Raw genomic sequence first — 27,685 nt, 5'->3', positions numbered from 1 at the left:
AGCAAAGAGATTGATCCCAAAAAACTGGTGAAAAACCAGTGAAAAACCAGGAATAAGAGAATAGTTTGAACAAATAGAGTATTACAATAAAATGGAATCCTTGCACAGCAGAGACCAAGGTCAATGTGAAAAGTATGTCAGCACATGGGAAAGGTGGGAAAAATGTAAGTCCTCAGATAAATATCTGGAGACGATGACGATGAGCAGAAGAACGTGTGCTAGAAATGAAAGAGATATAGAATAAAATAAACAAGGGGAGGGAGGGATGGTGGGAAGGGGTGGGAAGAAATAGAAAGATAATATGTGGAAGGCTTTTTTTTGTATGGTATGTAATTAAAAATTGTATATATTATAATAAATAAGTTATAGCAGAATACACCACTATGATGTGAAAACGAGAAGGGACAAAATTGAACTGCAAAGTTGAAATAAGTCTCTCGGGAAATTTTGCTGAAGTGGATAAAAAAAAAAACACACACATTACATGTGTGGGTTTGATTTGGTGCAATATATTCATAATAAATAATGCTACATGCACAATTTTTGGTCTGGTGAGATATGTAAAAAAATGCTCAAAATGCTAACTGACATATTGTAGCTTTCATGCTAATTCTCTAAATTCAATACTATGAGTCGGGGACCCTGAGCAAGCATAAAGATAAGGAGATCCCACTTGGTCGTTGCATATTTTTCCTGGGTCAAAAGTTTGGAAGCCCGAAGGTAATGTTGATAGCTGGCGGCCTCCATATTTCTATTATAGTTCACTTGTTTTTTATTTGAGCTCACAAAAAGATATCATACATTTTAAAGATGCTTGATGTCATGGTAGGTACAGAAAGAGAATACATAAATCACAAATTACATGGTACAAACCGAGTAGACATGCAGTGTTAACAAGTGGTGTTAAGCGTGTGTTAATAACATTTGAGATGTGTAATTTTGTTTTATTAAACAATGGAGACAGTGTTGAGGAACTTTGATTGCTATGCAGAATTTCACTATCTAGCAATATTTAGTTTAGAGACGAGTTACAATTGTTCTGGATGACTGGGGTAAACGCCATTCCCAAATGTAGTAGGAGCATCCTTATTTCTTTTAAAGGCAAATTAGAGTGGAAAATGTAGCGTTTTGGTTTTAAAATATGGCCAGTTTTAAAAGGACTCGGTGTACAGATGAAAATTTAACATGGAGCCCTTTTATACTGCAGTTTCTTAAATCCTTATTGCAATGAATTGTATGCAATCCTGTCATATTTAGGATTTTTTTATTTTTTTAATCTGTATGTAGTAAATATCATTTATGGAGTGACGTTCTCTCTTTTAGGGTACTAGCAGGCCTTCTCACTATCACGTTTTGTGGGATGACAACTGTTTCACTGCTGATGAACTCCAGCTGCTGACCTACCAGCTGTGCCACACATACGTGCGATGCACTCGATCTGTCTCCATCCCTGCTCCTGCGTATTATGCCCATCTTGTGGCATTCAGAGCTAGGTATCATCTTGTGGACAAAGAGCATGATAGGTGCGTTGTCTGTTTTATTCTTATTTGTTGTACTTTTTTTATACTTTTACTTCCATCTATTTACTTTTGAGAATAAGTTTAAATTAAAAGCATACTTCCCTATTTCTGACAAACTAGAAAAATAGGCACTGTAACCTTTTCATAGAATATTATTTCATATTTCCATTTTGTTTATACTTGCTATGATGCACTGTTCTACATGAGAAGTGTTCTTCACAAAGATGCATGACTGATGCACACTTATGCCTGTATGTGCCTCAGCCTGTATAATAGCAGTGTGTACAGCAGCATTTTACAAAGGATTTGTAGCTTTCAGACCGTTTCAAGCAGCATTGTTGAAGACTTTAACCACTTCAGGACCGCCGTATTGCCATTGTACGTCAGCACAATGGCACAGGCAGGCAGAATCACGTACATCTACGTGATTGCCTTCCAGCGGATACGGCGGTCCGATTCGGTCCAGGAGCGCTCCGTGAAGAGGGGATGGCCGTTCGTTTTCGGCCACCCCCTCTGGATCGCTCCTGGCCAATGAGAAGCTTCCTCCCCTGTGTATTGTTTACACAGGAAGGAGGAAGTGATGTCATTCTCCTCGGGGCGGTCTTTTTGACCGGACTACGAGGAGAAGAGTAAAAGTAAGTCTGCACGAACACTACACTGACATGTAGGTACACACAGGCACACAAACCCCCCCCGATCCCCCCCCCGATCGCCCCCCGATCCCCCCCCCCGCCCCCCCTCCCCCCCCAGTCACAGTGTCACTGATTGCATTGATCATTTCTTTACTGATCAATGCATTCAGTGTCAGTTGTGACAGTAAAAACTGTCAGGACAGTTAGTGTTAGGTCCAGGGTAGCCCCCTATCACCCCCCAATAAAGATTTAACCCCCTGATTGCCCCTAGAGTTAACCCTTTCACCCCCTTTTGCCAGTGTCACTAAGCGATCATTTTTCTGATCGCTGCATGTGTCGCTAGGTAGCTAGTTATTTTTTTAGGTTCACCGCCAGGTTTTTATATCGCTAGGTACCCCGATATACTACCCAATAATGTTTTTAACCCCCTGATTGCCGCTAGTTAACCCTTTCACCCCCTTTTGCCAGTGTCACTAAGCGATCGTTTTTCTGATCGCTGCATTAGTGTCGCTACAGTCGCTAGGTAGCTAGTTATTTTTTTAGGTTCACCGCCAGGTTTTTATAGCGCTAGGTACCCCGATATACTACCCAATAATGTTTTTAACCCCCTGATTGCCGCTAGTTAACCCTTTCACCCCCTTTTGCCAGTGTCACTAAGCGATCATTTTTCTGATCGCTGCATGTGTCGCTAGGTAGCTAGTTATTTTTTTAGGTTCACCGCCAGGTTTTTATATCGCTAGGTACCCCGATATACTACCCAATAATGTTTTTAACCCCCTGATTGCCGCTAGTTAACCCTTTCACCCCCTTTTGCCAGTGTCACTAAGCGATCGTTTTTCTGATCGCTGCATTAGTGTCGCTACAGTCGCTAGGTAGCTAGTTATTTTTTTAGGTTCACCGCCAGGTTTTTATAGCGCTAGGTACCCCGATATACTACCCAATAATGGTTTTAACCCCCTGATTTCCGCTAGTTAACCCTTTCACCCCCTTTTGCCAGTGTCACTAAGCGATAATTTTTCTGAACGCTGCATCAGTGTCGCTAGTGTCGCTAGGTAGCTAGTTAACTAGGCTCCCAAAAAGTCCCCCACATGTGGTATCCCCGTACTCGGGAGAAGCAGCAGAATTTATTTTGGGGTGTAATTTGACTTCTGCCCATAGCATGTGTGAGCAATATATCATTTAGTGACAACTTTGTGCAAAAAAAAAAAAAGTTTGTAATATTCCCGCAACTTTTGGCAAAATATAAAATATTCCATGGACTCAACATGCCTCTCAGTAAATAGCTTGGGGTGTCTACTTTCCAAAATGGGGTCATTTGGGGGGGTTTTGTGCTATTTTGGCATTTTATGGCCTTCGAAACTGTGATAGGTAGTGAGGAGTTAAATCAAAAATTTGCACCCTTAGAAATCCTGAAGGTGGTGATTGGTTTTCGGGGTGTCGTGCGCGACTAGACTCCCAAAAAGTCCCACACATGTGGTATCCCCGTACTCGGGAGAAGCAGCAGAATGTATTTTGGGGTGTCATTTCACATATAACCATGGCATGTGTGAGCAATATATCATTTAGTGACAACTTTTTGTAAAAAAAATTTTTTATTTTTATTTTTGTCATTATTCAATCCCTTAGGACAAAAAAAATAAATATTCAATGGGCTCAACATACCCATCAGCAATTTCCTTGGGGTGTCTACTTTCCAAAATGGGGTCATTTGGGGGGGATTTGTACTGCCCTGCCATTTTAGCACCTCAAGAAATGAGATCGGCAGTCATAAATTAAAAGCTGTGTAAATTCCAGAAAATGTACTCTAGTTTGTAGACGCTATAACTTTTGCGCAAACCAAAAAATATACGCTTATTGACATTTTTTTTACTAAAGACATGTGGCTGAATAAATTTTGCCCTCAATGTATGACTAAAATTTAGTTTATTCGATTTTTCTTATAACAAAAAGAAGAAAATATCTTTTTTTTTCAAAATTTTCGCTCTTTTTTCATTTATATCGCAAAAAAAAAAAATCGCAGAGGCAATCAAATACCATCAAAAGAAAGCTCTATTTGTGGGAAGAAAAGGACGCAAATTTCGTTTGGGTGCAATATTGCATGACCGCGCAATTACCAGTTAAAGCAGCGCAGTGCGAAATTGCAAAAAGACCTCTGGTCCTTAAGGTGTTTATTGGTCCGGAACTGAAGTGGTTAAAGCATCCTTTAACTTAAGCTTAAGGAGTTTAAACACATTTATTGCTTTTTGAAGAGTTCAACAAAGCTACATGAAGCTGACTGAAATCTTTGCAAATGGGCTGGTTGCCCTGCTCAGTTAGCCTAAAAGTAAAGGTGTGCCTCGCGCTACTGAGAGTAACAGAAATCAAGTGATAAATATATGTAAACAATATATAATGCAGCAAAACCTAAAAGTGTTTCACAGCACACCGACAAACTATAAAATCTATAAAAGTGATCTTGTGCAAAATAAAAATCACTGTACAACACTATGGATAAATAAAATAAAAATTAAAATCAAAAAGCATACGTTCTCTAGATCTCCTCATGGAGTATAATAAATAAGATGTGAAAAAAAGTGCAAAAAATGTCCAAAATATTCCTTAATGTGAGTGAAATAAGCACAAAGGAGTAAATGGCGACAAGAAAGTCCTTTAAATAATATTAAAATAGGTGAATAGAGTAAACTTCTACTGAGTTCACAGAATGATGGATCAAATATATGTGATGTTGGGTGGACTTAAATAGATAAAATGTCCATATACCTTCCACAAACTTCCTCTTAATACTTAGGTCTCCCAGAACTCTCACCTTAATTGCAGAAGTAAATCACATCAAAAAGCCAAAGGTCTCCACTATCATCTATTGGCCCCTGTTTCGACTTCTACACGTGGCAGATGGACTCATAAGTGTTCCCCCAATGGAAAGGATGATCCACACAAGGGCAACTCTGGTTTCCAGAGACCACCTTCCACAGAAAGAATGGGGGGGGTTACGAATCTAAAGGGGGAATCAGTCAGTGACCCTCCTCAGACTTGAGGCGCTGTCACTGACCTCCTCTCAGGTGCACTGTGCAGGGCTTGGACAGCTCCAGGTTGGTGCCTCTGGTTTTATCCTATAGTCTCCCCTCCGCAGTCCACACACATCTGACTTCTCCCATGACCCCCATCCTGGCGGCACTCCCACTCTTAACTCCCCCCAAGACTCCACCTCAGAGACTGCAGACATATAAGACAATAGATGCTCAGAGGTTGCGGACATGGTACAAGAGATCGCTAGAGACTGAGGACAGGATACAAGAGATGGTCAGAGGCTGCGGGCATGATACAGTAGATGTCAGAGGCTGCAGGCATGATACAGTAGATGTCAGAGGCTGCAGGCATGATACAGGAGGTGTCAGAGGCTGCGGGCATGATACAGGAGGTGTCAGAGGCTGCGGGCATGATACAGGAGATGGTTGGAGACTGAGGACATCATACTAAAGATGGTCAGAGATTGCAGACATGATACAAGAGATCAATGCAGCCTCATCAGTGCCCATCATTGCAGCCTCACTGTGCCCATCATTGCAGCCTTGCCATGACCACAATGCAGCATCACTTCATTGCAGCCCCTGTGTGCCCAATTGCAGCCTCTGTGCCCACTAATGTCAGCCTCACCATTTTCTGGATAACACACAGTACTCCTCTCCTTCTGTCCTCCGGTGCTCGTATGTCACGGAGCTGGATCTGTATGCAAGGTCCCGCCCCCCTAGCTAGACCGGATCGTGTGATAGGCGGAACACTGATTCAATCAGTGTTCCATCTAGAAGACTATCACACAAGCCGTTCTAGGGGGGCGGGACTTTGCACACAGACCCAGCTCCATGACATACCAGCGCCAGGGGACAGAGGGAGGAGAGCGCAGCAGTCGCCACTCAAAGCGCCCCCAGGGCAGGCATCCTACCGGGAAATTTCCCGTTGTCCCGGTGGCCAGTCCAACCCTGCATATTTGAAGAGTGGCCCATGTTATTGTTCAAAAACTGCACCAACACACCAAAATGTGTATAATAATAGTTGGATTGTGTTTGCTTATGTAAGGAAATACTGAGTGCTGCCACTTCCTCCTAGGAATGCTTGTGTGATTGAGTTTTCTCTTTCTGGTTGATACTGTGCTGCAAGATGGTTTTAAGGACAGCCTAGCTTTTTTAATGATTGAGATATTTGACCATGTTGAGAGGCTGTGTTATATCATGGCGAGTCATTGGGTTAATATGATACGTTTTGTAACCTCTAAACCAGGGATATGCAATTAGTGGACCTCCAGCTGTTGCAGAACTACAAGTCCCATGAGGCATAGCAAGACTGACAGCCACAAACATGACACCCAGAGGCAGAGGCATGATGGGACTTGTAGTTTTGCAACAGCTGGAGATCCACTAATTGCACATCCCTGCTTTAAACCATCCTTTACCTCTGTGAATATTTTATTTGTTACAGTAACTCATATAGCGTTGTCAATTACGCAGTGCTTTACATATATACAGTATATTGTACATTCACATCAGTCCCTGCCTTACATTTATACACGCCCGGGCCAATTTAGACAGGATCCAATTAACTTACCAGCATGTCTTGTGTAGGAGAAAACCGGAGTACCCAGAGGAATCCCACGCAGACACAGGGAGAACATGCAAACTCCAGGCAGGTAGTGTCGTGGTTGGAATTCAAACCAGCAACCCTAGTACTAACCACTACACCACTGTGCTGCTCCTAGATAAAGATTTCAAGCAAAAAGGACAGCAATGTATTTATGTCCGTTGTTCGTGCAATCTTGAAAATATCACCAGTGTTTTTTTGTTTTTATTATGATTTGTAGTGCAGTAGCTCTCTGAACATATTCTTATATTTTTCAGTGCTGAAGGAAGCCACGTATCTGGTCAAAGCAATGGTCGGGACCCACAAGCCCTTGCCAAGGCGGTGCAAATTCACCAGGATACCTTACGTACCATGTACTTCGCATGAGAACGACTGTAGTCCCCTAACTTGCACAGGTTTGACTTACTGCAAAGAACCTGAAGGATCTCATATGGGTTTTCAGGGCCCAGCGGGGTGGTTCCCTTTCACAGACATCTCCTTGACCTCCCGTTTCTCCCCAGCATTCTCTTCTGGCTTGCACTGAAGCCCAGGCGCAATGATTGAGGGGCGGGCTAATCCTGGGAATAGAAGATCATTGAGGAACACAGCACTATTATGCAATATGAAACCAGCCAACTGCTAGATTGTTGTAATGGAGCCTCCACTTGGATGCACTGCTTATGTTTTGTGTTACTTTTACTTTCCAATATTTAATCCTTTTATGCCTTTACCTCAAATTGCTCTGCAGCATTGGCTGTCTTTGCAAAAAAAAACAAGGAAAAAAAAATCATAAAAAGACAAAAGCAAATTATAGGGATGTGTGAGAGTATGTCTGAATATCTGTACACGCAGGGGATTTGTATGGGCAACAAAGGTATAATACTGTGTATTTGAGATACAGCAGTATGGCCTAACCTGCTGTATTTCTTTGATTGCTTTTAATATAGTACTTATCTTGTAGCAGAAAGTGATTTATGAAAAGACTAATATCTGTTCTATGTAACCTCTGTGCCCCTTTTGGTGGTATTGGAGTGATTTTTAACACTCCAGCTATACAGGGGTAACAGCCTCTCGTGTGTTCAGGTATTTAGTATCTGTATACACAAATGTATGTGTACCTATACACTATGTGTCTGTAAGTGCAAGTGGACATTAGAGCTGAAATATAAGGATGTTGTGCAAAAAATATGGGGTTTAGATTTGTGGTACAGCTCCTTTTTTTCCTTTTCCTTTTTCAAATTAGGTTTTTATTATTTTTAATATGTGCACATCTGTCAGTACTCCCTGCTCATTTTCCCCTCTCCACCAATTAACACGATCCAAGTTGGTACTGAGATACTGAGAATGTTGTGTGTGCCTCGTAAGGCCTTGCAGCTGCCAGAGTAATCTGAACTTGTGAGGATGGTTGTAATCTGTAACATCTGAGGCTATCACTGCCTTACTCCTAGAATCATTGCAAGCTCTGGGCATGTGCAATGAAGATGCTGTGATGTGCTCTGCCCAGGCCCCGTTTCTGGGAGTTGGGAAGTAGCCACTTCCATTGTTGGATGTGAGTTTTGACAGTACCAGATAACTGTCTTGACCATCCATTTTATGTAAGTTACTGGGCATTTATTACCTGTATGGTGGCAGGTCTCTAACTGGCTTTAGGATAGCCAAAGCTAGCACATGTTTCTCTATAGTGTTTAGTCTAGAGACTAATAAAACTACTCCAAATGCCTCTATTTAATAACATTTTTCAAAGAGCACTGATGTTTAATTTACCCCTAGCAACCATACTTTGGCTGTTTAGTGTAGTGAAAGCAAGGTAAATTGTGCTAACTGGTTGCTTTGGGCTTCTGTAGTGTTTTTTTGTTCACTTAAAACAGTACACCTAAAGCAATTTCAAATTTGGGCAGATGCTAGCAAGCTTAATTACCAACTAGCTTTGTTTACCTATTGTGAACTCTGGTTGTGGGATGGTCCATTATTCCCTGGTGCAACCACGTGTCTTGTCCATTGCAAGGGTGTTTCACTCATCCTGTTAGGGTTTTATTTGATATACTGTATTAAGAGGAAGCAGGAGGGGTAGTGAAATTCCATAGATGAGAGAGCCAGGTATTTTGGATTAGAAGTCTCACTGTTGGGGTATTAAGTGATAACCAGGCAGTGAGTGATTCAGCTCACCAGTGTCCACATCTTGTTTTGGGTAGACTAATTCTCTAAAGTTTAAGTGCACTTATGCACTACCTAGCATCTCTTATCCACCTACATTCATCCTTTCCTATCAAGTCCTCAAAATCATACCTTGGATGTTGACAAACTGTTCAGCCCACTCAATGGGACACATTCTACATATAGCCAGTTGTCTTTGGTTCTGCAAGTGTTCAAATTGCAGAGTATACTACAACAGTGGCCTGTAAGTGCTGTCTGGCTGAGAACTGTGTTTGCATGTGGGGTAAGTTTTTTTGTTTTTTAATGGCTAGCTAGATTATGGAGAGGTAGGGATGTTGGGTAGTGCAAAAAAAGCACGCTTGCAATTTAAATGGAGGCTTTACTCTATATGCATTGTTTTGCTTTCCTTTATGGTCGCAAGAAACAGCTCAAAGCTATCCCTGACCACTCCTGCATCCCAATCTTTGTTACTGATTATAGTACCAAAACAGTCTGATCAAATCTTTGAATCACATTAGTTTGTATGCTGCAAGTTTCCCCACCTTTGCACTCCAGGGGAGCTAGATGATTTTGCACCCTACTGAATCAAGTAGGAATCTGCTACAGTAAGGTGGGGAAATTAACATTTTTGATCTATGTAATATACTCATTTTCATGAAAGTTATGCTTTTCTAGTACTTTATTTTTTTTTATATTTATTAGTCATGACACTAATTTAATTGTTTCAGAACATATTCTGTGCAACTTTTTTTTAATCTTAAAAAAAAAATACAGTGTGTCTGTGTAACTGACAGATCTATGTTTTATTTTGCTCTCTTTTTAGTGCAATAAGCATAAATGAATTTAAACCCGTTAATGCCAAAGACGCCCGCAGAGCATTGCCGGCCCCTCTGGCTAGTTTGGGTTTAACCATATGTAAAAGCCTTAATTATGAAAGGAAGGTGTCAAAATAAGGAACTTTTAGAACACTCAAACTTTCTTTAAAGGTGTCGTGTCTACCCAGAAATATTGTGGGAGGATTGTGTTCCCATAAGTGAAATTGTGCAATGATTGGTACTTAATGCTTTATACACCTAGCGCAAAGTTTTTATATTTTATTTGGACCAATAGGCTTTCCTTACTGCATTGTGTGCTAAAGTGTTCTAATTTGTGAAGGGCATTGTTTGTATGTTACATCCTGAATGGAACCTGTAGGTTTATTTAATCACATGGTGCAAACAAGATAAATTGAGATTCATATCATTCATTCGGTATGATTTGTTGTGCCCATTAGGGAATATTTTCATGAAACTTTTTTGCAAATTGATCAACGGTCTCATATCTACTAATCTTCTATTGTTTAAATTTCCACTGTTGAAATAGGATGACTAGACCATGACATGGCCACATTTGCCTCTCCCTACTCACCTCAATCAAATCTAAACTGTTGTTTTTCTGTGCTACATTTCAATTATTTAATTTTCACCATGTCGCTTATTTAAATCTTCTGGTGATTAATTCAATTATTTGTTTGTTCTGATCTGACCTGACTAGTACTGCAAAACTGTTCCTTCTATTGAAGTCATAATATTTAAGAATACTCTAGGTTGTAAAAAAAAAAAAAAAGTGGCTTTGTATGTTCATCCAACTCTGCTGTGTATTATTCCGAAATGCAAAAAGTAATTGAGATTTTGTAGGTTTTGTTAAATGGGCATGGTGTAGTTGGCTTGCATATCTGCTTTTAATGACATGTCTGCATTGGATATACAGGTTGGTGTTATAGGCTACATTTGCAGGTGCAGTAGGTTCCTAAAGAGGTAATGTTTTCAGACAATATTTTGTTCAAACTTATTTTTCCTTTTGATTAACTTAATGGATTTAAAGTAAAAAAAAAAAAGAAAAAAAGCAAGCAATAGATATTTTCTTATTTATAAATTTTCTGTGCTATATTACGACCAAATACATTTTTTTATTTTTTTTTGGTAATTTATTAAATGGAAACATTTAGTATGTCCATAGTTTAAGTATTTTTTTTTGTGTCCAATGCGACCGTTCCATAAAGAATTTATATGGCCCGTTTTGTGTTTGACCTTTTTTCTCTCATATGCCCTCTCTTTAAATAAGAGCAGCACACAGACTTTTGAAATTAATTGTTTGTTACCTTTTGGCATTGAGTCGTGGGTGGGCATAAGTAATGTTTCCTGCCTCAAAGGAGAATCCCAGTCTCGAGTTTGAGCTGACTTTTGTATGTAAACACAAGTGACATCTATGAAATCCTTTGAACACCTGTACTGGAATCCTAAAGCTGTTTTTGCTTGTGCTTGATGGAACCTAAGAATGATGGATGCACAGAAATGCATGCCACATGGAGATACTGGAAATTAGTTTTAATTCCCACACTTGCCATCTCTCCCGCTCAAACAGGTTTACTGATGTTTTTCTTTAATATAAGGCCCCTTTCACATGATTGGACTGATCGAGTCCCCCTGTCTGTTTTTCAGGCAGACACAATCGGGCCACCCATTGTCCTGTATGGGAAGGCTCCGACAAAATCTGCTGAAAACCGACGGATGGTTATACAATCGCCATTCATCCAGTGGGTCGGATCGGATGAAAATGGATAGGCTGTCCATTTTCTTCAGTTCCTCCCATAGAGGAGAGCAGGACTCTGACAGGTCCGTCTCTACACAGTGAGCAGAAACTGATGTCATCGGAGTTCAGCGATGCCCGCTGAGCGAGTCTGTCAAAACAGATCCGCCCTATGTGAAAGGGGCCTGAGGGTAAGCCTATGCAAAACTGTACACACTTGCTTTGAAACATATACCAGTTACAAATATCTATAGGGAGTTTCAGTGGTTGGTCATCTTGTTGTGGCTGAGCTTTACATTTTGGAATGGAGCCTTTGCCATCGAAACCTCCTATAGATATACAATATGTTGCTGATGTATGGTTCTGTCTACTGGCATCTACTCATTACTATGGTTTGCAGATTTTGGTAGTTTTACCCTTCCAACAGAAACACATTTCTTTAATATAAATATATATATATATTTTTTTGGAATATGATTTCAATAAGGGGTATTTAATTCATATTCTAAAGTTATTGAATATGCAGATTTTGTTTTATGTGTAATTATTGAAACATAGGTTTCAATATATTTTCCCTTTGTTAATTTTATTAGTATATATTTCAATATATATAAATATAGTAACAGTTGTTTAACAGTTATGAAGCTGGGAAAAAAAATCAGCAATGTGGATTGTACTGTTTTTCTATCATGAACAAACAAGTATGTCAGTCAATGACATCTGTGGGTCAAGTGGTGGCATTGCAGATGTATTGGTGTTTTCATCTATGCCATCTTATGAAATCTCGTGTTTTTCTTTTAGTCAACTGGACATGCTTTACATGTCCTTGTTTGAGCATTCATTTAGTTTTATTTGTCTGTTGACATTTTGCACCCTTCTCTTTCGAAGAAAAAAACATTCAATGCGGTTACCGCAATAAACACAATGTAAAACAAGTAACCTCAAGCCTTAAGTTTGTTTTTATAAAATAAACTATAGACTCTTTTTGAAGGGTCTGCTCTACAAACAGTGTCTGAAGTAACTGGGGTGGACACATGTTGCCTCTTTAATTATTGCCTTCATTCAGTTACCTTCAGATTCATATTTAAGTTTCTTTGAATTATGTGATTTTTCTGCGGATCTTTACGGAGGACGCAAGCCAATCATCGTCAAGAGAGATATGTAAGCTGCTTTTGCTGATCTGCTTCTAAAATTAGTTAGTGTGGCTGTCCTGATGATCCTGTGGTTTTAATATTTTGAGATGCAGACCCAAAATAAATATACAGATCAGAATCTTGGAGTTAAATTATCGCTTGCTTGTACCAGGTAATTGACTCAAAGTACATTCAGTTGGCAAGAGTGCGAGGAAGCCACCATTTTCAGGAGTTCAGCAGTGGAAGCCTATATATTTTGTATGTGAAATTTCCTTTTACAGAGCAGTTTCTCACAAATTTGATAAATCTGTCTCTGCCAGTGTTACACAGTCTAGTGGATCTAATGGGCAAGTGGTACAAGTTCTTTGTCAAGGTTAAAACATGGATCCTGAACATAAGTTTAAACCAGGTGGAGAATCAATCCTGGTTTAACCTCACATAAGACAGAGAAATTGACACAAGTTGGGGTTGTTGTGTTAGGGCGATATACATTCTGTTCTGTCATTGCATGTTTCTCATATTTATTGGAATCCTAAATTGCATTCCTCAAAGCTTTACTCACTGCCCTTTAGCCTGATCTTGCTCCGCTTTATGGCAAGGAAGGTAGTTGTACATCTCCTGGAGCCATCTCACTTTGATTAATTTACAGAATCCAGCAGGATAATCATGAACACATAGCTTTGTCATAAGGCCGAGCAGTTTACGTTACAGGAGGCTGAACATGGTATTGGAGGGAGAAAAAAGTTAGCCATTCGTGCTGGGTCCCATTTTTAGGATCCATTGTTTTTAAATGGACTGCACCTTACAAGACCTCTAAGGCTAATCTTTCATGTTTTGGGGTCTCACATTTAGCCAGGGGTCCACTCAGTTAAACTATGGCATAATAGTGCAATCAAATTTGACAGCTGTGCTGAGGAAATTCATCTACCTGTAGTTCAGTACTGAAAAATATATTTTTCTTAAAGCAGAACTACAGACAAAATTTTCGTTGGGAAGAGTCACCCTTTCTAATTGTCCTGATCACCAGTGTCTCCAGGCATGAACGGGAGAGTAAATCCCAAATTTTGAGTTGCCTCCGCAATGGAAATTTTCCTCACATTGGAAAGATATTCTCTCACTGCCTGTTGAATCTGCAAGACGGGAAAATCTATGTAATAAAACCAACCCTCCCCCACTCTATTCAAAATTTAAAAAAAAGTTATGGCTTTACATATAGTTTAAGGCCTTGTTCACACACCAATGTACTTAAGTGTTTGCCCTTTCAAGGTCCGTATTTGGCTGCACAGGTACTCTTTTTGTAATTTCATGCAGGCAATCATATTTATGTCAGTTGGGTAGTACAGCTATAGCCACTGTTCCCAATTTGACGTCTGTGCAAATGTGGGTTCACGTATGATAACTATCGGGGATCTGAACCCAGACAGCTGTCGAATTGGGAGCAACAGCTGTGTCCAGGCAGCCACTACATCCCAATTGACATGAATGGGACTGCCTACACAGTAATTGATAGATCACCTGTGCATCCCCATGCGGGTAAACCAAGCCCTTAAATGGGCGTATGCTTAAGTATGGCCATTTGAACAAAGATGAGAAAAGATGCGTAAGTCTGTTTCCCTGCACCGCACTGCATTTTTTATTATCAGTTGTGGGTGGTTCCTGTGACTTAGATTGTCGGTTCTTGAAAAACTGCTAATATCACAAAAAGTGAGCATATTCAATGCAGGTACATTGGATATGGGCACTGTAACACAATTCTCAACCAATTATAGCTGGCCCAAAAATCACACGTGAGAAATAAGCACATACAGAGTAAACTCTATTGCTTAATAATCAACAAAAAGTATGTTAAGCTTTCTGCATGAAGTTTGGCCCCACGAGAGGTAAGCTTTTAACAAGAAACAAGGTATGTAGATGTTGTAACAATTTTATTTTTATATACAATAGTATGGTGCTGATTTATACATTGTAACTAACTGTAGAAGAAAAAAAAACCTGCCATTTGTATTTTCTTTTGTTAGTTTTTAGGCATAGTGTGCTACAGTTGAGTTGACAATTGGGCTATAGCAGCAGTAACTTCTGCTGCCTTTTATAACTGAGTTAAGAGTGACTGAGCATCAGTGCTGCTGTAGAATAAGACATCTGTGCCTGCCTTTTGGCAAATATTATTTAATGTTGGAAAGTGAACAGAGTTCAAACAAAAAAGAAAAAATCGATCCTGTCAAATGAAATCATGTTTTGAGTACCAGAATGTTTTCATTTAGTACATGAGAATGCACTTATATTCTTACAATTTTCCTGGCATGAAAATAGGAGATGTTTACAAAATGTGTAAAAAAAGTATTTAATGAGAGTTGTTCATACCACATACATGTTGAAATGCCTGCATTTGGTATGAATGTATACTTGCACAGGAGCAGATTAACCTCTGAAGAACTATAAACATAAGAGGAGCAGTTAACTGTTGCCAGGAGATCTTTGGCTGAGGCCCTGAAAGATTAAGGAAAATGATAGGTAAACACCTCATTGGTTTCGGTAGACAATTTCTCTAGTGCAGGGGTTCTCAACCCGTGGCCCTCAACTTCAAACCAGGGAGGCGCATGCCCGGGGTCAGCAACCTTTTAAACACAATCTGGGTTTGCCGACTTGCCATCCCAGACCAATCAGAGTGCAGTGCCCTGGCAGCGTAGTAAACAGGAACCACATAAGCCAATGCTCCCTCTGTAGCACTGGCTCCTGTCCCAGGTGGAGTGATACCAAGTGCACTCTGCCTCTAATCCTTCCTAGCAGCCGTGAGAGTGATGCCAGAAGCAGCTGCAAGAAGAAAAAAAGGTCACAACATAAACACACTGGGCATAATAGATTTTGCAATGGGCATATTGGCTCCTATAAAAGGGTTAACAACTATAAGGCTTCTTTCACACTGATCCACAGGTACAGCGCAGTGAGTTACCTGCACTGAGCCATAGCCTTCCATTATATCCAGTGGGTTTGGCGCCTTTTCAGAAAGCTCACCACACCCACAAATTAGAATAGTGGGTAAATGGGGATTGGTCCCACAAAAAATTATCTTGATTGTTTAAAATCTTCACTATGCTATTTAAAATAAAAATTTTAAATTTGAAACCATTTCATTTCATTGTGGCCTGCGACCAGTTACCAAATCACTTAAGTGGGCCTCACTCTTCAAAAGGTTGGGCACCCCTGCTCTAGTGTAACAAGAGTTTTTTTTCCATTGATGCAGGGAGCTTTTCATGTGATCAGTTTCCTACCAAGAATGGTACATGTGTTTTACAAAATGTTCTTTTAAATTAAGTAGGAAATACATTTTCTGTATTGCTTCAAAAGTATGTTATTTTGTCTAAGGAAAGGCACAATGTTGTGTATTTCCCAGTTCCTGAATGTCTTAAACTTTGTTGGAAGCTTGGGAGTTTACAAGTTTTTGTAGGTTGAAAAAAAGAATGTGTTAAGTGAAAGACTGGGCATTTGAACTTATAGTCAGGACACTAGAGGGGTTGTGTCAGGTAGAATATGCAGTTTTACCATCTTTTGTCTGGCAATTTCCTTAAGAATGTTTCCATTCTATAAACTGCATTATTCTAGCATGCACCTATAGAAAATGAGACAAGTGTTTCCTGCATACTTATGCTATTGGCTGGTCTCTGTCACGGCTCTATGTGGACTCGGAACCTTCAGGGCTGAATTGCACTTTTAAGATGTCATGATGCTGTATGTGTATTTTCTGGTGTGTTGACAGTCCATTCATAATTAATCGACCACCTCCCATTTACACATGACACAATGCACAAAAAGCGCAAATTGTGAATGGGCCCTCAGATTCATTGTCTTTAACCAAAGCTGTAATGGACTGTGGCTAAGGGCTGCAAAGGTTTTGTAGTTCTACATGAAGCGTTTTTTTATTTTTTTAAACGCTACTAAGAAAACCACATAGCTCTAACCATAATGTTAATACTTTGAACCTGAGGATTTCATATTTTACTTGTAGAACCCCCTTAAAAACGTCTAAGCACAAAGTGTCTTCTGTTGATGACTTTACAGTTTTATTTTTTAATAGCCCTTAGGTTCAAAGGAATGGAAACAAATCGAGCAATGGGGATATCTGTAAAGGATATTGGTGGAGAGTGGCCTAGAAATTGAAATAATTGCTAATATGTACCGCAAGAGAAATTAGATGTGATATGAGGCAAATGCAGAAGTAAAACAAAGAAGACTTTGTGAGTAAATAGTCCATAACCTTGGACTAGTTCAGATTTTGATCAAGACCAATGTTGGGGCTTACCCTAAGGAAAGGGCAATAGGAGACCAATTTGATTAATAAACTGGAGGAGACAAACAAGATAGTCAGACTGTTATGAGCAATTGCTAGTATTTATTTGGGCAGTGCCTCCTATTTTCTTTAGAATTAAGCCAGGGTCAAATAGGTGGTGTTTTGAAGTGATAGTGGAACCAACTATTGAAGCTGTTTCCAAAAAAGGTAGACTAGTCATTGAACTAGTCACCAGTTTTGCCTGAAGCCTATCTTTCCCCATTATTGATTTACCTTGCCTTTTGTCTGTAGGTGGAGGTGCCAACTTGGTAGAGCAGATCTTTGTTTCCTGTTGTCAGAACCTGCAGCAAGAACAGTGCGCACTACAGTAGAAAAAAAATGCCAACGCTTAAGCCGGCCATACATGGATAGAAATTCAGCCGATTAAGCTACTGGTGGAATTATGATCCATGTATGGGGCAGGGTTGTCTATGAGCTGCTTTACTCCAAATATCCAGGAAATAGCAGTCTGAGGCAACAGTGCCTTATGGCTCACACTACAGTTACATACAGCTATGAGACTGTAGGCACATTCACATACCAAGCAAAAAAAAAATTTTTTTTCAGGAAATTGCTTAGACACAAGTATCGTTTTTAGATGGTTCCTATGACAATGCAAATCTTCACTGCATGAGTTTAGGTTTACTTCAGGCATAGCTAAGATTTAACTTTTTTTTGTCTTTGACTTGTTTTTACCCTAAACGAGCTTCTAGCTATATTGTTGCACACCAGATGTAAACATATTGTTATGGAATTCATAATAAACATTAAAAGGGACCTGCTCCCCTGATAAATAAACAATATGAAGCGGCCTTCCCTATAGTGAAATACTATTATAACATTAAAGTGTCACTAAACCCACAACAGTAAAATCAGTCTGTGTATGCAGTAAAGCATGATTGTTATACTCACTGTGGAACCTAAGGGGTTAATCTTCTGCATTGTGTATAAAGGCTCTGTGCTCATTTCTCCTCTGATCCTCTTCTTTAACTGACTCCAACCAATCTCTTGATAGAACAGAGCATTAGGAGTCAGGCTGCACATGCTCAGTTTGGTGTGTATAGCTAGAGAGTTGTTTTTGTTTTTTTCTTTTTTTTTTCTTGGGAGAGTGCATGTGAGAGCACAGGGCAAGTCGGTACTGTCCAAACAGAGGCTCAGGGGAGAATGAAAACTCCTCCTACAAGCTTAAGCAGACAGTAATACAAGTCACAAGACTCCTATATACTGCTGGTGAGAGGGTATTTAGCAGGTTATATTTACTAAAGTAATTGCATTTCTGTGTACTGTGAGAGGCCAGATCCAGTGAATGCAGGTTCTGGGTTTAGTAACACTTTAAACCCCAAAAAAGGAAACGGCGCTACTGCAGCCTTAATACCATACATTAAAATCAACTAAAAAAGAAACATAAAGTCCATAAAGAAACATGGTATATCCCACACTATAAGATGTGATCATATTAAATTCCGATGAGTCATCTTCCAGTAAAGCTCCAAAAGCCACCACCACTGAAGTGCACACTGTCTCTCCAAATGAAGTTTGTGATATTTGGTGATCCATCCAAATCGATCACCATCAGCGCTTCCAATGTCCTATATCTATCATTCTCCCTAATTTTATTGCACCAGATTGAGAAAACAAAGAATATTGCTCTTGCACATAACTTTTCCCTGATTCAGCACTAAGGTATACAGCCTTAATGGTCTAAATACCACCACTTCTCCTTCCCGGGATCAGTGTGCGTTCCACCACCAGGAAGTTCGGGCTGGAAGTGACACCAGAGGTAAGCTGTAAGTGACTATGCCTGTGAGGCTTCCCCTTTTGATACTTTACTGGAAGATCACTCATCAGAATTTAAAAAGATCATATCTTATGGTGTAGGATATACCACATTTCTTTATGGACTTTCTGGATTTTTTACATTTATTTTAATGTATGTTATTAAGTTTGTTGTAGAGTTGGTTCCTTTTTTGTGTTTATTGTGAATTGTAATGTGAATTCATGAGACAGCCTGGTCAGTCCAGGAGCCAGGAGGAATTTTTTTTAGGAGTTTTCTCCCTTGACAACTGAGGAACCTCCAAAAGTTAGATTACGGTTGTAATTTTTACTTTAAATCTTTTTTTATTAACAGTCAGTAATCAAAGTTGGCATGGAATCCAGCATTCTGATACAGAGAAATACGATACCCTGCCCAAAAATGCAAGGTGGAGAACAGACGTAATATATGGAACATAGCAGTTAAACCCGGGGCCTTAGCCATCAACTTGGACTATTGAATCATTGGGGACTGGATCCACTAAGGGCTGCGCACCAGGTTACTGTTTGTGAAACATATGATACTTGGGAAGCCAGTCATCGTGGAGACTATCTAGCTGGAGGGTCAATTGACGACCAGGATCCCTGGGGGCGACCAGGTGATGAACAGAGATGATACAGGGATTTTAAGCAATATTGAGGTGACAAGTCTTATCAAAGAGCAGGGAGACCTGAGATGAAAGCCTGAATTCTGCTCTCAGGCCTGCCATTATAGTAACCTCAATTAGGTAGTTGCCCAGAGTAGACCTTGTCAGCTCAAACATGTAATAAAACCAAACTTGCAAGAAAAAGGAGAGGAAAGGTAGAAGTTAGAGAGAGGCTGGGGACAGTCACCAGGGGGGGGGGGGGGGGGGGGATAATGCAGCCATGTATTCAGAAATCATAAGAGGATGTTTTCAAAGGCTGCCCTTGGTTCCCAGATAAGTTCAGATTTCTTGATCTTATCCTGTAAGACGCTACCAAGTTTTTGCTGCATCATTATCCATAATATCTTACATCTGGCTTCCACTCAGGATACCAAGGGCCGTTTCCAGGCTCTGGCTATTGTGATTATAGCACTTGATAGCATGTAGAAACTGAATATATTTGGGGGTATTTTCTACCCTTCCATTCAGTAAAGCTATTTGAGGTGTTTGGGGTATAGCACAGCCTGTAACCTTGCATACCATCTGAAAGAATTTGTTCCAGAATTCTCGGATTCGAGGACAGGATTACCATGTGTGGAAAAAAGTGCCTATATGGTCACTTCCTTGAAAGCAGAGGAGAAGAATCTGGATAAATTTTAGCTAGACATGTAGGCACAAGGTACCAATGTCAAATAAGTTTCGCATTAGCCTCAATCAGGGAGATGTTGAAAACTCCCTTTTAAAGAGTGTTGAAAGCACTGGTGCCAAGTGTCCAACTCCCATTCCTCCTCCAAGTCCTGTTCCCAGCTCTCCGTGGCTTCAGCCAGCGAAGCGTAGACTATGATGCCAACCCCCCTGGTCAGATCTCAGAGCACCAACATTCGTATGCGGTTATCCTGGGGAGGGGGGGGGCAGGTTTACTAACCCAGATAGAGCATAAATAGTGTGAGATTTGGGAGAGCATGAATCTCTTTATGGGGCATTACCAGTTTACTGACAGAGTAGCTCACTGATAAAGCCCATAACCCCCCACCCCCTCTGCACAGCCATTCAATGTGAAGACCAGTGTGAAGCTGTTTCTCCCCCCCTAGCTCTCGAAGATCTGTATGTAGCACAAAATGGAGGTTATGTGATAACATGTCAAAAAAAGGGGGAAAAAGGGTATTTATAATTTTGCTTTTATATGTATACATTAAATGTTTTGCCTTTCATTTCTATGTTAAACTGAATGGGTTGTTTTACAAGATGAGGGTGTACATATACTTTTATCAGAGCTGTTTTAGATATGCAAATATCAATATTTTTTCAAAAGTCAACAGCTAAGCCCTCGTCTTTATCTTCAACCACTCCCCCAAGATGTGCAAGGTAGCAGTACGTGATATGCAAGATTGCAGTCAAGGAAAAAAAGGGTTTCATGGGATATGCTGGAGCACAATAGAGTTTTTTTTTGTTGTTTCCCTTACTATTTTTGCACTTATAAAACAACAGTTTTTTGAATGAATTTGAATAATCTAAGCAATATACAAGCACTTGTTTTTGTATCCTCTCTAATTTTGTAGTCAGATCTTAATATTTTATATTAACAATTATTTGGTGTGAGCCCTCACACTACAGAATTGTTACACATTTTGATCTTTCAGAACAAAATTTGCCATGTTTAGACAGTCTAAATAGCAAGGCATGAATGATTAATCGATGAAAATGTTAGTGGTTGTATAGATGAATGCATTGTGTGGTCACCGCTGATATAGTCTAAGCAATTTACAATGCAATGACTGTTTTCCAGCACAATCTAGGATTCTACAGGTTCAACCCTTGGCTTTCGTGTGCAAACACTAGATCATCAGTTCTTGAGCGTAATGGCACTTGTTCTGTAACGGGAGAACAGGGAAATGACAGTTATATTTGTGAATAATGTATGCATGTTCCTGAAAGGAAATCTGTAAAACGTATTGTTAACAAGGCTTGAATGCATATTTCAAATGTCTATCTTACCTACTAAACTGTATTTTACCTGCAGTTTTAAAGGGAAATTTTAGTGTATTTTTTAGGGGTTACACAAGGACATATTTTTGCAGTTCCGCTTGCTTTCTCTTCTGTTTGCGTCATTCAATGCACCAATTTGTACTATTACTCTAATATTAATCTGAAACCAAGGGAATGCAATTAGCATTCTGGTTTAATGTGTACAAAGTTCAGTATTCTCTAAAGATTATAAGTCATGTTATGCCTGACCCCCAGGGTTTCTTTTGTTCTCCTGCAATAGGTAATATTAGAAAACCCTGCCAGTGCCACATACCTCCTCACCCCCTCCCACCTGAAATGAATAGGAATATGTTGACCAATCCAAACATTGCATTCATAGGACCTCTCTGATGCTACCTGAGTACGGACTGTGTACTTAGCACACACGTGTCTGACCAACCTTGAAGGTCTATGGGTGGCCATAGAATTGCATTGGTAAGAGAGGCCCACTGAAGAAAGTCATTAAACTGCACTACTAAGTAGAAAGCAGAGCCTGCATATGTAATATGCAAATATGGCTGTCACATAAAATATATAATTAAAAACTAGTCTTATAGCCAGTATTCAGTGATTTACACAAAGCTGACCATGTATGCATTTATATGTTAAAAAATGTAACTATAGTTTCCCTTTAACAAAGGCTATAGAAGTCAAGAATCACAGCATCCTTCCTTACATTAGTGCCTGCATGATCTTTGATAAGGTCAGGTTTATGGCAATATACATAATCTTTTTTTGGTCTGCAATAATCTTAAATGAATAGTATTGGGAACAGTAGATTGGGTATAAAGTATAAGGCAATAAAAGGTTTTCAATATCTGAAGGAAATTGTGATTATGCAGCATAAAAAGCTTTTTTCGCTGCATTGTCATTCTATAGGAATTTTGCCAACTAACTGGGCATTTTTGTTTACTTAATGAGGAAGTAAATCCTGATGAGTTTACTTCCTCTTTCATTCCCTGCAAAGGCAAAGCATAATGGATTACTATGCATCGCATAGTAGTCCATTATGTGTCACTTACCTGACACAGGAGCCAGCGATGTCACCGCTGTCCCCTGTAGTCCGGCGCATCCATCTTCTCGGTGGGGTCTCGCAGCTCCGCCATTGTCATTCGGCGAAGCCACGATGACGTCACTCCCGCGCATGCGCACGGGAGCCGACACACGCGGCATCTTCGTCGTTGACCATGCCGCGCACAGTGCGCCTGCGCGCCGCTGTCTACGGTGCCTGTCTTTCGGCAAATATTTCTTGGACCTACAGGTAAGACTTAATATAAGCTTACCTGTAGGTCAAAGTGTGTTGTAAGTGTTTACAACCACTTTAAACCGCATATTGCTGGTGATCTATCTAGTAAAAAGTTTGAATTTTATAGATGCAGGCAAAATCTATTAACGTTCTGAAGAAATGGTGCATAATGTTTTTATTAGCTGAGGGTAACAGAGGTTTATTTTTTTAAGAGATTAAAGCTTTTGTGGCAACTTGGAGAACTGTTTTAATAATATTACTAATGCACCATGCTATTTTAGGCTGTATTAAAGTATATATTTTTTAGTGTTTAACCCATAATACTATCTGAATATCCTTCTATGAGTAGAGTTTAGAAAATACACGCACATAACTGGGCATTAGTGGCGTTGTCTTAAGTGCTGTTGCAGACCTGCGCAGTATTTCAATTTTCATAAATATGTTGAATATGGTATTTTGAAATGCTGCGAGTTTAAATTCTCTATTCTGAATTTGTAAAATGTAGAAAAGGCATACTTTTGCTTTCTATGCAAATGTTATACTACATTGCATGTTTACTAAAAGTAAAAATTATATTGCAGTAGTTACTGCTCTCTATCCGGTCTCTATGCTTTGAGCTCATGTCATTTGACAGTTTAGAAAAGTGGTGCTTTTCAATTGTCAGACAGCAGGTTTGTCTGTATAATACTATGTGGTTCTACAACTAAGATCTAAACCTCTTGCATGTGAATCTTTTCATATCCTCTGCTTTTATTGTTGGGAACACCTGGCTTAATTGGTATGAAAGAACTAGGCCATAGATACTAAATTCTTTTGTTTTGTTTTTAAAGTGTTTGTAAACCCCATTCATGAAATCTGACCTGGGCACATACAGTGGTGTGAAAAAGTGTTTGCCCCCTTCCTCATTTCCTGTTCCTTTGCATGTTTGTCACACTTAAGTGTTTCGGAACATCAAACCAATTGAAACAATAGTCAAGGACAACACAAGTAAACACAAAATGCAATTTGTAAATTAAGGTGTTTATTATTAAAGGTGAAAAAAAATCCAAACCATCATGGCCCTGTGTGAAAAAGTGATTGCCCCCCTTGTTAAAACATACTATAACTGTGGTTGTCCACACCTGAGTTCAATTTCTCTAGCCACACCCAGGCCTGATTATTGCCACACCTGTTCACAATCAAGGCATCACTTAAATAGGAGCTGCTTGACACAGTAAGGTCCACCAGAAGATCCTTAAAAGCTACACATCATGCCGAGACCCAAAGAAATTCAGGAACAATTGAGAAAGAAAGTAATTGAGATCTATCAGTCTGGAAAGGGTTATAAAGCCATTTCCAAAGCTTTGGGAATCCAGCAAACCACAGTGAGAGCCATTATCCACAAATGGCGAAGACATGGAACAGTGGTGAACCTTCCCAGGAGTGGCCGGCCGCCCAAAATTACCCCAAGAGCGCAGCGACGACTCATCCAAGAGGTCACAAAAGACCCCACAACAACGTCCAAGGAACTGCAGGCCTCACTTGCCTCAGTTAAGGTCAGCGTTCATGCCTCCACCATCAGGAAAAGACTGGGCAAAAATGCATGGCAGAGTTCCAAGGAGAAAACCACTGCTGAGCAAAAAGAACATCAAAGCTCGTCTCAATTTCTCCACAACACATCTTGATGATCCCCAAGACTTTTGGGACAACATTCTGTGGACCGATGAGACAAAAGTGGAACTCTTTGGAAGGTGTGTGTCCAAGTATATCTGGCGTAGAAGGAACACTGCATTTCATAAAAAGAACATTATACCAACAGTAAAATATGGTGGTGGTAGTGTGATGGTCTGGGGCTGTTTTGCTGCTTCAGGACCTGGAAGACTTGCCGTGATAAAAGGAACTATGAATTCTGCTGTCTACCAAGAGATCCTGAAGGAGAATGTCCGACCATCTGTTCGTGTACTCAAGCTGAAACGAACTTGGGTTCTGCAGCAGGACAATGATCCTAAACACACCAGCAAGTCCACCAATGGCTGAAGAAAAACAAAATGAAGACTTTGGAGTGGCCTAGCCAAAGTCCTGACCTGAATCCTATTGAGATGTTGTGGTATGACCTTAAAAAGGCCGTTCATGCTCGAAAACCCTCTAATGTAACTGAATTAGGACAATTCTGCAAAGATGAGTGGGCCAAAATTCCTCCAGGACGCTGTAAAAGCCTCATTGCACGTTATCGCAAACGCTTGGTTGCAGTTGTTGCTGCTAAGGGTGGCCCAACCAGTTATTAGGTTTAGGGGGCAATCACTTTTTCACACAGGGCCATGATGGTTTGGATTTTTTTTCACCTTTAATAATAAACACCTTCATTTACAAATTGCATTTTGTGTTTACTTGTGTTGTCCTTGACTATTGTTTAAATTGGTTTGATGTTCCGAAACACTTAAGTGTGACAAACATGCAAAGGAACAGGAAATGAGGAAGGGGGCAAACACTTTTTCACACCACTGTATATCTGTAGTGTTTTACTTATCTCTCTCCAAAGCTTTGATTGCTGTGTCTTTCTGCTCCATTCCTCTGTTATCAGCATGATAACTTCTGGCAAGCTCTCCAACACATGAGATAAAAGAAGCTGGAAATTTGAGTCGGGGAGGGAACTTAGAGATAAGCAGAGAGCTTGTCCTTTCAGACTGCAGCTCTGCAATTTTCTTCCTCTGCCTATGTAGAGGGTGGGCGTGTGCCTTCCCTCCAGTCAGTTCACACAGTGAATGCCCAGACTCCACACTCAATGCTGAATCGGGAAGAAAGATTTATAACACGATATGTACTTTCTAAAGAATGTAGAAAGATGAATACAGCAGATATACACATAAAACTTATGTAAGGAGATTTGTTTCATCTGTATCACCTGAGGCTGTTCACTTTACTGACCAATTGGTATAGGAGAGGGTTTACAACCACTTTAAGTACAATTTTTGAAATGAAAGGGAGCATATAGTTCCTTTGGGCAACACAAGCAGTCCATGTTTCATGCACTTTGAGGCACATATCACATTAACTTTATAGGCAGTACATGTAATGGGCTTTATGCATCCTGTAGGAAATTCCAAGAAAACTACTATAGCCTTATGAGGAACCCTCATGCATCCTGAGTATTCTTGTTTAGTGCCGAAGCTGTGCAGAATTTGTGTATGTATATATTTATAACTATTCTTAGTGTATGGTCAGCTTTAGACTGGCCGCAGTTAGTCAAATATTACCATTCATGAAAAATGAAGTTCATCTCCACAGAGTCAATCTATTGCGTTATTGTAAAGGTTAGTTGAAATAAACTTGCACATTCTGCATATTTAGCTCAACCGCAACAGACACACACACGCCTGACCAGAACATGTGTGACACTTTTTTTAGTTCTTACAATAATAAATAAAATTATATAAAAATATTATACCTTCCTTTTCATCAGCTCAGAGGAATCTGGTTGTAAGTTGTTAAGGTTATACCTTCAGTGTCTCTGTGGTTGACACATGATTGATTCAGAATAATTTGGACTGTGTGTTTTGAGCAGATTACTTGGCCTATATATTTGTGTTTAAAGAGTAAATCTGGCTATAGTTGGAGTGCCATCATCCCTGATATAGATATCTACAAACAATTCCCTCTAGGAGTGGGACTATATCGGCTCTAATAGAGCCTAACAATGATTAAAAAAAAGTATTATTTATTTATACAAAAGATTTAAGACATTTTTAGAAAAATACAATACATTAATGGAGATACACATATGACCATATACTGCAGGTGTAATATCCAAAAAAAAAGTGTAATTTTTTTGTACGTTGCTCCTGCAGTATATCATCATGTGTATCTCCATGACTGTATTGTATTTTTCTAAAAATGTGTTAGTGCCGATATACCCTCTAGAAGTGGGACTATATTTGCGTTTAGGTACCTAGTGCCTCCATGGATGCTTAACAGTCAATAATAGGCAACAAATGTCTGTCCCATACAATCTAATTTTTGTCTTGCTGAAATTAGGGGTATCAGGTGGCTGATATCTACCATCTATACCAAGTAGTATATATTAGCACCTTTTTGAACATTTTATATAGCATTGAATTGCAAGTGTTATTTTTCTCTTAAATCAGATTTAATAACCTGATCTTTGTTTCAGTTTCCTATGCATATATTCATCCAAATATAATATTTTAGCTTAGCTGGTAAAAGTGGGAAATGGTGATCATGAACGAACAGCAGGTCACAGAAAGCAGTTAAAGTATAAATGTTTAGATTGGTCAAAAAGATATTCTGTTTGGGTCTACAAAGTCATAAGAGCTACTTTTCTTTTGGGCTGCAGCCTAAATTTTGGTACACACGGGCCAAATGCTGGGTGACATTGTCCGGTTCAATAAAAAACGGCTGACATTCGGCCTATGTGTATGGCAGCCAGTCCACCATATGCCATTTGGTCAGCTACTGTTGGATGAGCATGCTGGAAAACCAGCAGCTTACCGGCTCCAGAAAAAAAAAAAAAAACTGATAGCGTGTACTAGGCTTTAAGGCCCATACATACAATCAGAAAATTGGATGAAAAATGCTGCCTTTGAAGAGCCCATCAGAATTCATGCAAAATTTTTCAATGGGAAAAGCACAAAAAATGTTCACATACCAGATCGTACAATTTTTGTTTAATCGGTACAGTTTTCTTTTTCTTCCTAAAATGCAATACAATACATTACATCACTTCAGAATTTGTATTCTGTCATACAAGAATTTTTGGAAATTTAGTAACCTCTTCATATGGGACTAGCATGCAAAAAATAATAATTCGTCTGATAGTCTCATCATGTGTTCATGGCTTTACTGCTCCTGGCCCATCCCTTTCATTCATTGGATTTCACATGTTACAATTATAGAGGCACAGCAGCACATGTGGATGTCACCTATGGCATTCTGCATACAAATGTGTCTGCCTTAAAAATGCCTAATCCTCCAGACTTCACCCATCAAGGCATTTTGATATTTGCATAACTCCTTCCAAAAGTTAGCCCATTGCTCTTG

The 27,685-nt window shown here is 39.6% G+C and overlaps 1 protein-coding gene across 2 annotated transcripts in view; it reads left to right on the top strand.

Annotated features, from left to right (window-relative positions):
- AGO3 (argonaute RISC catalytic component 3) overlaps positions 1-12,491 on the top strand; it is a 210,676-nt gene extending 198,185 nt beyond the window's left edge. For both annotated transcript variants that reach the window (XM_077481720.1, XM_077481719.1), the window contains 2 exons: positions 1,324-1,523; positions 7,042-12,491. In XM_077481720.1, the coding sequence (XP_077337846.1) occupies positions 1,324-1,523; positions 7,042-7,150 (309 nt within the window). In that variant the 3' untranslated portion in view covers positions 7,151-12,491. The remainder of the gene's footprint in view (positions 1-1,323; positions 1,524-7,041) is intronic.
- Positions 12,492-27,685: the final 15,194 nt, after the last annotated feature.

The sequence above is a fragment of the Lithobates pipiens genome, unplaced genomic scaffold, assembly GCF_037356315.1.
Source record: "Lithobates pipiens isolate NorthernLeopardFrog02 unplaced genomic scaffold, aLitPip1_a1.2 Scaffold_16, whole genome shotgun sequence".
Lineage (NCBI taxonomy): Eukaryota > Metazoa > Chordata > Amphibia > Anura > Ranidae > Lithobates > Lithobates pipiens.
Note: the sequence above shows the minus strand (reverse complement) of the source record. Positions and strands in the feature narration are given on the sequence as shown.